Source organism: Astyanax mexicanus, chromosome 25 (assembly GCF_023375975.1).
Source record: "Astyanax mexicanus isolate ESR-SI-001 chromosome 25, AstMex3_surface, whole genome shotgun sequence".
Taxonomy (NCBI): domain Eukaryota; kingdom Metazoa; phylum Chordata; class Actinopteri; order Characiformes; family Acestrorhamphidae; genus Astyanax; species Astyanax mexicanus.
Window position 1 is genome coordinate 25,407,020 of NC_064432.1, and position 12,073 is coordinate 25,419,092.

Genomic DNA, 12,073 nt, shown 5'->3' on the forward strand with positions numbered 1-12,073 from the left:
AGTGGGCGTGGCCGGATTAGGCAAATAGAGAACTTTAAAATGTGTCGCTTGTCTTTTCTTTACTTTGCATGTAGTATCTTGTCTCTGGTGTTGGGATGAGCGTGCAGTAGCGTGTTTTGGGTCGTATATCAGTTTTAAGTATGTAGTAAAATATAGCGTTAGTGGTCAGGAAGGGGAAACTCCCGGCGTTCTCTCACTGAAGCGATCGATACTCACTTCATCATCCCGCTGTAAATCCGGCTCGTCCTCACGGCACAAACGGCTGGAGATGGATGCCTTCATATTCCAGTTTAGGCTGGGGAACGTGACTGGTGGAGCAGCGGCGCTGAAGCTGCGCATGGTTTATGATTTTAATTTTACAAATGGGCCGAGTGAGGACCTTTCCTCCACGCTGCTGCTGCTGTCTGGAGTTAATTACAGTGTCGCTGGATACGGAGGGGTTACCCCGCACGCCCACGACTCGCCCCGATAATACCATGCTGCAGTACAGGAACTGAATTAACTACAAACTCCAAAAAACTAATCAGGAAAAAACCTCATGGTTTATCTGCTCACCTTAATTTATTACCAATACAATACAATATTAATATACATCTTTTAATATACACTCCATTTTAGCCCTGTAAGACATTCAGAAAAAGTTGTGACGTAGCTAATTTAGGGCTAGTATCGAGAAAAAAATGAAATAAATAAACAATGTTGTTATATTAATTAGGTCATTTTAATCATGATTTCGTACAAAAACACTATACGGTATCCAGGAAAGGCTGATAATCTGAGGAGCAAACAGCTATTCTGTTACAACACCACAGCAACCACCTAGCAACAGTGTAAGCAGTCAACAGATATCCAGTTACAAGACCACAGCAACCACTAGGATACTGCTTAAGAGTTAACAGATATTCTGTTACAACCCCACAGCAACCAATCAACAGATATTCTATAGTAATACCATAGTACCATAGTAACCACCTGGCAACATCCTAGTAACTATGTGGCAACACCATAGGAACACATGGCAACACCATAGTAACCACTTAGCCACACCATAGTAACCACTTTGCAACAAAAACAGGGATTGACGTGCCAATGAAAATGATAACTACACTTAATCATTTTAAAATAACAGTGAATAAAAGATAAAGATAGATAAAAATGAAACTCGAGGTTTAACTGATAAGAAATTAAGATAAAAAAGAGGATAGGAGATTAATAAAAAACAGTAAAAATTAACCTAAAACAGGCATACATAATACAGTAATAATAATAATAATAATAATAATAATAATAATAATAATAATAATAATAAAAGAAACAAATAGATATCTAAAAGTTAAAAAGTAATAATACAAAATATAAAAAAATGAGATAGTGAAAGAAATAAAAAAAAAAAAACTAAGAGAAGAACTAAAACAAGAAATCAAACTGAGAATAAATAAGATTAAGTAAACGAGGTACAGGCTGTTAAAAGTTTAAAACGACTACATTACATTGCATTTAGCGGACGCTTCTATCCAAAGCGACTTAAAATAAGGATTATTACTAATAATGATAACCACAATGTAATAAAATATATATTAGATTAATATTATAACAAAAAATATTATCTATAATGTCATATTCCCAAATATAACAGTGTGGTTCTGGAATAACTATGAAATATCACTGTTATTAATGAAACCCTTTAATCCGTACAGCACTCTGTAACTCCACTACAATCACTGCAGCCCCTTAACGTGCCCGGCTTTGTGTCTGGCAGGTCTCTGTGGCACCAGGACCCCCCGGCGGGCACCACCGCTCCCCCTCCTGTATCCAGCGCATTAGAGACCACCCCCAGCGGCGCTGACAGCACGAAACCCCTCCCCACGGCCCCGCCCTCGCCCTGCGCCGACGGGCCCTGCCGCAACGGGGGCACCTGCCAGCCGCTGTCGCTGCCCAGCGGGGCGGCAGCCTTCCTCTGCGACTGCCCCCTGCACTTCACCGGCCGTCTGTGTGAGAAAGGTAAGCTTCTCTCCTTTTTTACAGCTTTTTTCTCCAGGTTTCAGCCCATTTTTACTCGTCTATTTTTTTACCTGACTGGAAAACATAACACCTTCTGAGTAGAATCAGATCTGTTGATTAAAACTCGTTACCTCCAAAGCTCCTACAAAAAAATGCATGTAACACCTTAGCAACCACCTACTTACATCTCAAGAACACACAGCTGCAGTATAGCAACCAGCCTATTAACAAAGTAACTGTCTTAGGGACGGAGCTACCTTAGCAAATCAACAGCTATTCTGTTACAATGCCACAGCAACCAGCTGGCAACAGCTGTTCTGTTAGTGGTAACACCCAAACAACTTTTTACCTACACCATAGCAACCCACTTCTGCAATATAACAACTTATTACAAATAAACATAGCACCATTATTACACTACTACTATGTAAAACATATTTACAGTATTTCAAATGTAGTATTCGTAATTATAATAAAATTGTTTACAAATGCTACATTTTTGTAAGTAGTGTATCCGAGTGTCGGATAAAAAGTCTTTGGCAAATATTTGCTACTGCAGGTAAAATCTGGCAACCCTTACAGTACACTTAACACTTAATGAGAGGAGCTGCACTACTAGCACTAGCTAACCCTGCTGATGCCCGTGTGAATAATCAGGCTGAACTGTATACAGTATATCAAGCCTATCAGCTGTGTCTATCTGTGGCCGAGGCTAATTACTGCAGTTTAGATGCTGGAGGCTCATTACGTTAGCGGTGCTGCAGCCTCCATGCTCTCGTACCCACAGATACCATCGTTCCTGAAGACCAGAGTCCAGATTACGGGATGATCTGTAGATACAGATAACAGCAGCGGGACATTTAACACATTTAGCAGCACTATGCAGCTTCTATTTACTGTAGAAATTAATTTTCCCACTGCTGCACTGCTGTATGGTGTATACTAATGTATTTAATATTCAAATGTTGCTTAAATAAACTTAAATAAACTCTTTCAAAATTACTCAAATTACTCTCACATAAAAATAAATATTCAACCAGCTCTATTCTTACTAATTTCATAGCAGCGTATGATTCCTGACACCAAACTCTGATTCACAGTAAACACATGAATGGATTGTTTTGGTGTTTATAATGTTTATAGTGTTTATGGGGCAATCGAGGCCGGAAAAACAAAACAAACAAAAATTTATTTTTATGGAATTTATATAGATATTTACAGTCACTGTCAAAATATTTGTTTATTAAGAAGTATATTGGATTAGAATGTATATTTAATGCTTAATTTTACTTTTTGTTGCACATAAAATACTATTATAATGTGTATTTAATACTGCAAATACAACATTTTGAACAGATTCTTTTTAAACAGACGTAATTTGCTAGAAATAGTTTTTCCAGTCATGGAAATGCCTGGAAAATTAAACAAATGCACAAATGCTAGAAGTGTGATTGATAGAAAACTTGAGCTACTGAGCTTATATTTGAGAGTTGCAAAAATTCCTTGTAAAAACTTGTAAAACCAGAACATTTAAAGTTTTTTTTTTTAGTTGTTGAAAAGAATGTCAAGAAATGTCATGGGAATGTTAGTAAAAAGTTTTTTTTTTTTTTTTTTTGTTTTAAGTCGCATAAATTTGTTTTTGCAATTATTTCTGCAAATAAATGCTCTAAATGACAATATTTTTATTTGGAATTTGGGAGAAATGTTGTCTGTAGTTTATAGAATAAAACAACAATGTTCATTTTACTCAAACATACAGTATATCTATACATTGCAATAGTTTGATTCTTATAATTGTAATTAATCAGCTCTCATGCACTCTGCGGTTAGAGAGGTTTTTAAGTGTGGGTTCTGTCAGGTGAAACTTTACCCTGGACTTGCGTAACTCACTCCATTTTCAGCCTCATCTCGCTCTCGCGCCGAGAGAAACTACCTCCTTAATCATGACTGACACCCGGCGTACTGAGCTGCTTTAAAAGCTTGCTTAGCATGTAGCGGCTTCCGCAGTGTTACTGTCAGTCTCCATCTGAACCGTGGCGTCATCAATTATGAGTTAAGTGCGATACGCGGTGTGAACATGGCCGGGCCGGCGTTCCTCTCTCTCTCTCGCCGCTGTTCTCGGGCTCCTGTTCCTCGGGAACGCTAATTGAGTTTTCATTGCGTTTCCCGCCGCCTCCTGCTGAGGCTACACTTTGGGCCCGGTGTCGATAAGCCGATGCTCAGGTACAGAGCTAATTTGCTGAGCCTCCAAGTTCATTCATCTCCATCGATGGAGCGTTCAGATCTTCTGGCGGCAGAAAATCGGGCGACAAATTAATTAAAAATCATTAATCCCCCTCCTGCATGTGAGCTCGCTGTGTTTTTGTAGCGGCTTTAGCGGCCCGTGGTTTTGAGTGGGTTACTGGATCACGTACTCGAGTTATCAGAGGGATTTGAGTTGTTGTTGTGATGTTAAGTAGATTAGCTTTTGTGTAAATAATGATAAACATACCTGAAGTCACTGTAAATGTGCTACATTTGACCATAGTGCTAACAAGTACACTACTCAGGGTTGGTGCAAAAATGCTAAATAACTTGGCAGGCCTGCAAATAGGTATTTAGCAATGTAGCACCAACCCTGAGTAGCAGGGTTGCAGTGGGTTAGCCACAGTGCTAATAGCTAGTCTCGACTGGGTCGGAGCTACAATGCTGTCAGTCAGCTGTGATGTTAACAGTGGGATCATCACTGTCTGTGGAGAAGGTTAGCCACAAAAGGACAGCCAAGCTTGTCAGGGATCGACCCGCGATTCTAACAGAAATGGCAGCCAGACTTAGTAAGGTTGTCTCAAATTAACTGCAATGCTTATAGCAGGGCTCAGCAGGTTTTTAGAAAGTTAACCACAATGCTAACAGCCAGGATTGTCACGGTTCGACCCACAATGATAACAGACATGGCAGCCGGTCTTAGTAGGGTTGGAACTGGTTAACTGCGATGCTTATAGTAGGGCTTAGCTGGTTTGAAGAGGTTTAGCCACAATGCTAACAGCCAGGCTTTTAAATTTTCGACCCGCAATGATAACAGATATGGCAGCCAGGCTTTGTAGAGTTTGAATTAGTTAACTGTGATGCTCATAGCGAGGCTTAGCAGGTTTTTAGAGAGTTAGCTGCAATGCTAACAGCCAGGCTTTTTAAGGTTTACCTGCAATAATAACAGACATGGAAGCTAGGCTCTGCAGGTTTGGAGAGGGTTAGCCGCAATGCTAACAGCCAGGGTTGTCAGGGATTGACCCACAATGATAACAGACATGTCTTAAAAAAAGTCTTAAAGCCTGAATTTTATTAGCTTTTATCTTTATTTCTGTATGTTAACTTACGTCAAACAGTTTCAGAAACGTCTTAAATAAGTGTTTTAAAGTTCTGCAGATCTCAGATCTACACTGCTGCCTGACTTAGCCAGCTAAACATTTGACTGAACAAAGTTGAGTTAATTTTAAAAGCTCTCTTTAATCAGTTACTCTATCAGTTTTAGTTCAGTTTAACTTTAGATTATTTAGTGTTTCTGTATCTTATGGAGTTTTTGGGAGTATTGGAGGAGGCGTGTGTTGCCAGCTAAGAGAAATCCTCCTCTAAACACGGCGCAGCAGCAGATCATTATTCACCCGGCCCATACAGTGATTTATTCCACTCTGATAAAAATCAGCCAGATCAGAACCAGGATAACGTCTCCCCAAAGAGCCGGAGCTGGATCTCTTTTAGCCGCTGTTTTAATCGCAAATGTATTGGAAATAACGAGATCTTTTTACTCGTTTGTGGACACGTGGAGGTTTACAGTTAAACTGTAGTAACGTTAAATAGGACCACGTTGTGTCCCTTGACTTTTGCCATGTCTTTTGTCCACTGCATGTCTATGCAACTCCCAAAATCCAAGTGTTTTCAAGTTATGATGATATGAGTACCATGCTGTCTGTCTGATGTAGTGTGCGGTGAGGTATAGTGAGGTATGATTGGGGTATAGTGAGTTTCAGTGAGGTATGGATGGGGTATATATGAGGTATGGTTTGGGTATGGTGAGGTAAAATGGGTTATAAAGAGGTACCATTGGGATATAGTGAGGTATGGTTGGGGTATCGAGAGGTAGGTTTGGGGTACGGTGAGGTATAGAGAGATATGGTGAAGTATAGAGAGATATGGTGAAGTATAGAGTGATATGGTAAGGTTTAGAGAGGTATGGTTGGGGTATGGTGAGGTTTATAAAGGTTTGGTTGGGGTATGGTGAGGTTTAGAGAGGTTTGGTTGGGGTATGGTGAGGTTTAGAGAGGTTTGGTTGGGGTATGGTGAGGTTTAGAGAGGTTTGGTTGGGGTATGGTGATGTATAGAGAGATATGGTGAGGTTTAGAGAGGTATGGTGAGGTTTAGAGAGGTATGGTGAGGTATAGAGTGATATGGTAAGGTTTAGAGAGGTATGGTTGGGGTATGGTGAGGTTTATAAAGGTTTGGTTGGGGTATGGTGAGGTTTAGAGAGGTTTGGTTGGGGTATGGTGAGGTTTAGAGAGGTTTGGTTGGGGTATGGTGAGGTTTAGAGAGGTTTGGTTGGGGTATGGTGATGTATAGAGAGATATGGTGAGGTTTAGAGAGGTATGGTGAGGTTTAGAGAGGTATGGTGAGGTATAGAGAGATATAGTGAGGTATGACTGGTATGGTGAGGTGAAATGAGATTAGAGAGTTATAGAAGTTGGTGTATAATGAGAATATGGTAAGATACAGTAAGATAATGAGAATATGGTGAGGTACAGAACTACAGTCTGTAACTATAGAATTAGAGAATGTTCTATATGATCAGTAAAGCTGATAAATATTGGATATGGATAACGGGTGTAGAAACAAGAAGGAGGTGGTCATAATGTTATGCTTGGTCGGTGTATAACAGAAACTGCATTACTACTAGTTTTAAAGTTGTGCTGATCTCAGTGCAGTCTGTGTTAGGGAGCTCTGAGCCTGTGAGCGCTGTGTTGTGCCAGGCAGCAGTTCATCCTGAGTATTAAGTCCCAATTAATTTGATAACGCTGGCCTATCAGTCATCGCCGTGCTGAACAGGGTAAATATTATTAGCGCCGTGTCCTCCTGACCGGCGGGATAGACCTGTTACCCTGCACCAGTGGACGGGGAGGTGAGGGGCGCTATCTACACAAGATAATGCCGACCCTCCGGTGCGAGGCACGCTTGCCACTTTAATTCACTTGCCTTTGTACTTGATGGCTGAGCAGTGGCAGCATCAGTGGCAGCGTCAGCAGCAGCATCAGTGACGGAGTGAAGGGGGCATCGTCTGCAGTTTTTTACGCTTGGGGGCTCCTCAGGGTGAACGAGGGTGCATGTACACTGTGTGTCCAAATGTTTGTGGACATGTCTTCTAATGAATGCATTGCTGACACAGATGTGCAAATGCACACAATATGCCACAGCACTAAGAATAGCTTAGTTTCTTACTTAGTACTTTGAATTCAGTTAAACTCTTACACCTTTCCACCTGTTTGCATACTGATAGTGTCCTCTTGTCACTCACACTTAACATTCAAAAGAGTTCAAAAGGGGACAAATTGTTGGTGCACGTCTTGCTGGCGCTGGATCTTCTCCAGGCTTCACACTGAGCTGCACTTCTGGAGGCAGCAAGTCTGGAATCTTTGCACTTCTATGCGGGCCGCTGACACCGGCGCCGGATCCGAATGATGTTAGCAGCGTGAGCTGACTGAATTAGGGCAGCCATAACAGCGCACCATATGCCAAACACTGCGGACCAATGGGAACGGCTGCAGACTTTCCTCCACCAGTACACAGGAAGTCCTATTCATCAACTAACGCTCAACAAATCATGGGTTTCCAAATCCACAGAAACCATCAGAAACGCTGGCATTCACTCATCTAGCACATCCCTCATGTTATAGATTAACATGGTTTTAATGCATTCGCAATGGAAAAGCATACAGAGCTGATAAAAAATAAAGAGAGCACTTCAGTTTCTGAATCAGTTTCTCTGATTCTGCTATTTATAGGTTTATATTTGAGTAAAATGAACATTGTTGTTTTATTCTATAAACTACAGACAACATTTCTCTCAAATTCCCCCCAAAAATAGTGTCATTTAGAGCATTTTTAACAAAAAAGATGCAGAGCTTTCAGACCTCAAATAATGCAAAGAAAACAAGTTCATATTCATTAAGTTTTAAGAGTTCAGAAATTATCAATATTTGGTGGAATAACCCTGGTGGTTTTTAATCACAGTTTTTATGCATCTTGGTATCATGTCCTCCTCCACCAGTCTTACACACTGCTTTACTCCTGGTGCAAAAATTCAAGCAGATTAGCTTGGTTTGATGGCTTGTGATCATCCATCTTCCTCTTGTTGGTAAAATCAAAGAAACTCATAATTTTTAAGAGCTGTAAATTGAATATTCTTAAAATATTCTGCCAACATTGCAGAAATTTCACATATTTAAAGTAGATTTAAGAGGATTTAACTAAATGAGATTTTAGTTTTTTTGCAGGCTGCTGACCAAAATGACTTGTTTTCTCACAAAAACAGCGTCCAAAACCAACAAAAGCAGCAGCATCGCGTCCAATTCACTCGTCCAGCTCATTCCTCCCCTCAGCCCGAGCCGTTATTTACTCTGGGGTTTTACAGAGCATTAAATATTTGATACTTTACTGCCACAGTATACACACTAAGAAAAGTAAGTACAGATTTGTACTTAAAAGAGTACAAAGCTTGTCGCTGGGGCTGTACCTTATATTGAGGTACAAAAAAGTACCTTTCAGTGAAAGTCCTTTTTTGTACCCATGGTTTTTATGCAAGTATAGATCATATAGATTATAAACATTATCATCAACTAAATATGTGTCAAGAACTTAATGATGCAAAATTGTCTGGCTTTCAAATAAAAAAATGTGCAAATAAAATATATATTGTTTATTAGTACAGTGGTACAGAATACTGAATGTACCCTTTGGCTGGTTAAATGGTACAAATTTGTACTTATTGCTGTTAGAAATTACTTTGTACTTCAGAGGGCACAAATCTGACCCTGTTAAGACCAATATTATACCTTTGTGGGTACAATTATGAAGAGTGTACCTTTGAGTACAAAAAAGTACTCGTTTCGTACCTCTGTTTTTTAGAGTGTAACATGCAGAGCATGTGAGCGACTGTCAATAAAGCTCGCCAGCTTTATACCCACATACACAAACAGCAACGGCCATGTTTACGCTTTATGAAGCGGCTTTGATTGAGCTATTTGGGCTGAGTGGTTGAGTGAGCGCAGTCTGACCGCTTTATTTCCTTCAGGTGGTTAAGCCTGAGATATACAGCAGCGTTCAGCTGTTTTACAGCCCATATTCACCATCATTCTCCCATATTACACTAAATACGTAAGAATGGGACACCACAGCAACCCCAAAGCAATCAACATCATTGTGGCAACCACTTGTTTTTTTTGTGTGTTTTTTATGTTTGCCTAAAATCTGTGAGTGAGTGCACATAACAAAACACCACAGCAACCCCAAAGCAACCAAATGTCAAACCCAAAGTAACCACCTGGACAACCCCACAGCAGCCACCTTGGACATCGCAACAACCCCACAGCAACCACCTTGGACATCGCAACAACCCCACAGCAACCATCTAGGACACAGTACAGCAACCCTATAGCAATCAACTTGGAGGCCACCACAAGCCTACAGCAACCACGTGGGATACCACAGCAACCATCTGGAACAATATATATATCAGTAGTCTATTTCAGCAGATTCACTATTTAAATTTCTGCTGGCAGAATAAACAAATGCACTGTTTGAATCATTTTTTGTTTGGTTTAAAACATTTTAAATAGCTTTTTCCAGTGGAATATTTTGATACTTCATATTTTACGTTCCATAATTGATGGAGTATTAGTTTAATGTGTTAATATATAGTTAATAAAAGCGAGGCGTTGGATTGGCTGATTGTGTAAGTAAGGATGTGGTGTGTAGGGGTGGGTTATTGTTTTCTGCAGGTGGCGTAGTTGCGTAGTCGTGTTAGTAGTAAAGTTGGATGTCAGCAGTGTGATGTCAGGCGCTGGTGAAGATGAACCGGCTTTGTTTCTGCTCTTGTGGAATTTTCTGCAGCTCGGTCCGATGCCGGGCTCCTCCGGGACGCGGTAAGACTGATACCGCGGGCCGGGCCGAGTGTCAGGGCATTAGTAAAGTATATATGCTGCTGCTCCTCTGAGAAAACTGCCCAGCTCACTTTCCAGGGGATTTCAGGGATTTGTTGGCACCCTGCAGCCTGCAGTGGGTGCAGGGCTGTGTCTCCTCTACAGCACTTTATTTTACTTTAGTGAGAAGAAGTAGAAAAACATCTGCTTTAACCTACATCTGAACTTATTTCAGATTTTCAATTTAGACCTTTTTCAGCTTTATTAATTATGATTTTTAATAGTGGAAATCATGCATCACATTATTATATGTAAAAATTCACATTAAACACTTTAAAACACTCTCACACAGATTATTAAGCATAAAATCCGACATAAATAAAGGTTACCCATTCGTTTTATGTAAATCAGCTGAAAGCCACCCTGGCTCCACCCCCTATCTGTCAACCCCCACCGGAGCCCCACCCACTAGATCAGTTGAAGAAACTTTTCCATTTCGTTCTGCTGATTGACAAGCTCAGACACTACACAGCAGGATCAGCCAGCAGACTTTGTCTGAGGGAGGGATCTATACCTACTGTCCGTAGTATGTCAGCAGATGAGGTTTGTGCTTCTGTTGCAGTTACAGTAACACTTTCTAACCACTGTGCTCCACATATTATTGAGCATAAATAACGTTTAAACATTATCAAAACTTGATGTATTTTTATTTAAAGTAAATAATCAAGCTTATTTGTGCTTTATCGCACAAATTTTAATTTATACAAACATAAATCAACAGTTTTGCACAAAAAAAAAAAAAATGAGTTGAGTGTTCTGTTACATCAATAAAGCTAACTGGCATGAATTGCACATTTGGAAACTGTAAAATGCAAAAATAGAAGAGAAAAAAAAAAAAAAAACTATTTACTATTTAAAATTTTAAGGAAGTTAAATCCTCCTAAATCTATTTAACTTATATAATTGATATTTTTGTTGTGCCAAGATAGCAGTGAACATCTGTCTAAGATGTGGCATGCAGGATGTAGTCAGTTGATTTATGCGTTTGTCATAAAAAAGGATTAAAACGCCAAATGGTCCAGCGGTCTAAAGTGCTGCCCCTGTGATCGGGAGATCAATAGCTGATTCAGATTCCAGTCATGCAGCTTGCCATCAGCTGCCGGAGCCCTGAGAGAGCAGAGTCATCCTTGCTCTCTCTGGGTGGGTACAGAGTAGATGGCGCTCTTTCTCCTCATCACTCCTAGGGTGATGTGGATCAGCACAAGGCTGCGTCTGTGAGCTGATGTATCAGAACTTTCCTCCGAGCATTCCTCGGCAATGCTGCTTTAAAAAGAGGCGGAGTCTGAGTTTGCATGTGTCGTATGAGTCTTCAGTGATGGGTGAAGATATAGATATACAGCTGAGTAGCAGCTGAATAGGTGAGACAAAAAAAATATATAAGATTTAAAAAAGCATAACAATTGACTTTTTATTTTGTCTTATTTTCTTTTAAACAGTTTTCTATGCATTTTTTTCTGCTTTTTTTTTTCCTGCAGTTTTACGGCTCGCGCTCTCTGAAGCCGCTGATGAATTGGCCTAATTAATTGTAGCTGCATCCACTAAAGCTACATAATTGAACGCTAACATTTCGAGAATAGAAAGAGAGCAGGCTGAGAAAATTGGAACACTAGTTACTCATAAATCTTAATGAGGCTCGCCGCCGTCGTGTCTTAAATCAATGTTTCTCTTCTTTTTCTTTTCCTCCGACTCGATCTGAGTCGAGGTCTGATTGAGCTTAAATCTATACTCCATCAAAAGGCTGAAAGTCAAACGTCAAACAGTGCCCTCTTCCCTTCGGTAACTCGCCCGCCGCCGCCGCCGTGCACCGCGCCCTTTCACCGGCACCTCCGCTATTTATTCTCACAGTGCTA

The 12,073-nt window shown here is 40.3% G+C and overlaps 1 protein-coding gene across 6 annotated transcripts in view; it reads left to right on the plus strand.

Annotated features, from left to right (window-relative positions):
- Nucleotides 1–12,073, plus strand: part of eys (eyes shut homolog) — a 307,886-nt gene that overhangs the window by 208,270 nt on the left and 87,543 nt on the right. For all 6 annotated transcript variants that reach the window (XM_049472628.1, XM_049472623.1, XM_049472625.1 and 3 more), the window contains one exon: nucleotides 1,760–2,001. In XM_049472628.1, the coding sequence (XP_049328585.1) occupies nucleotides 1,760–2,001 (242 nt within the window). The remainder of the gene's footprint in view (nucleotides 1–1,759; nucleotides 2,002–12,073) is intronic.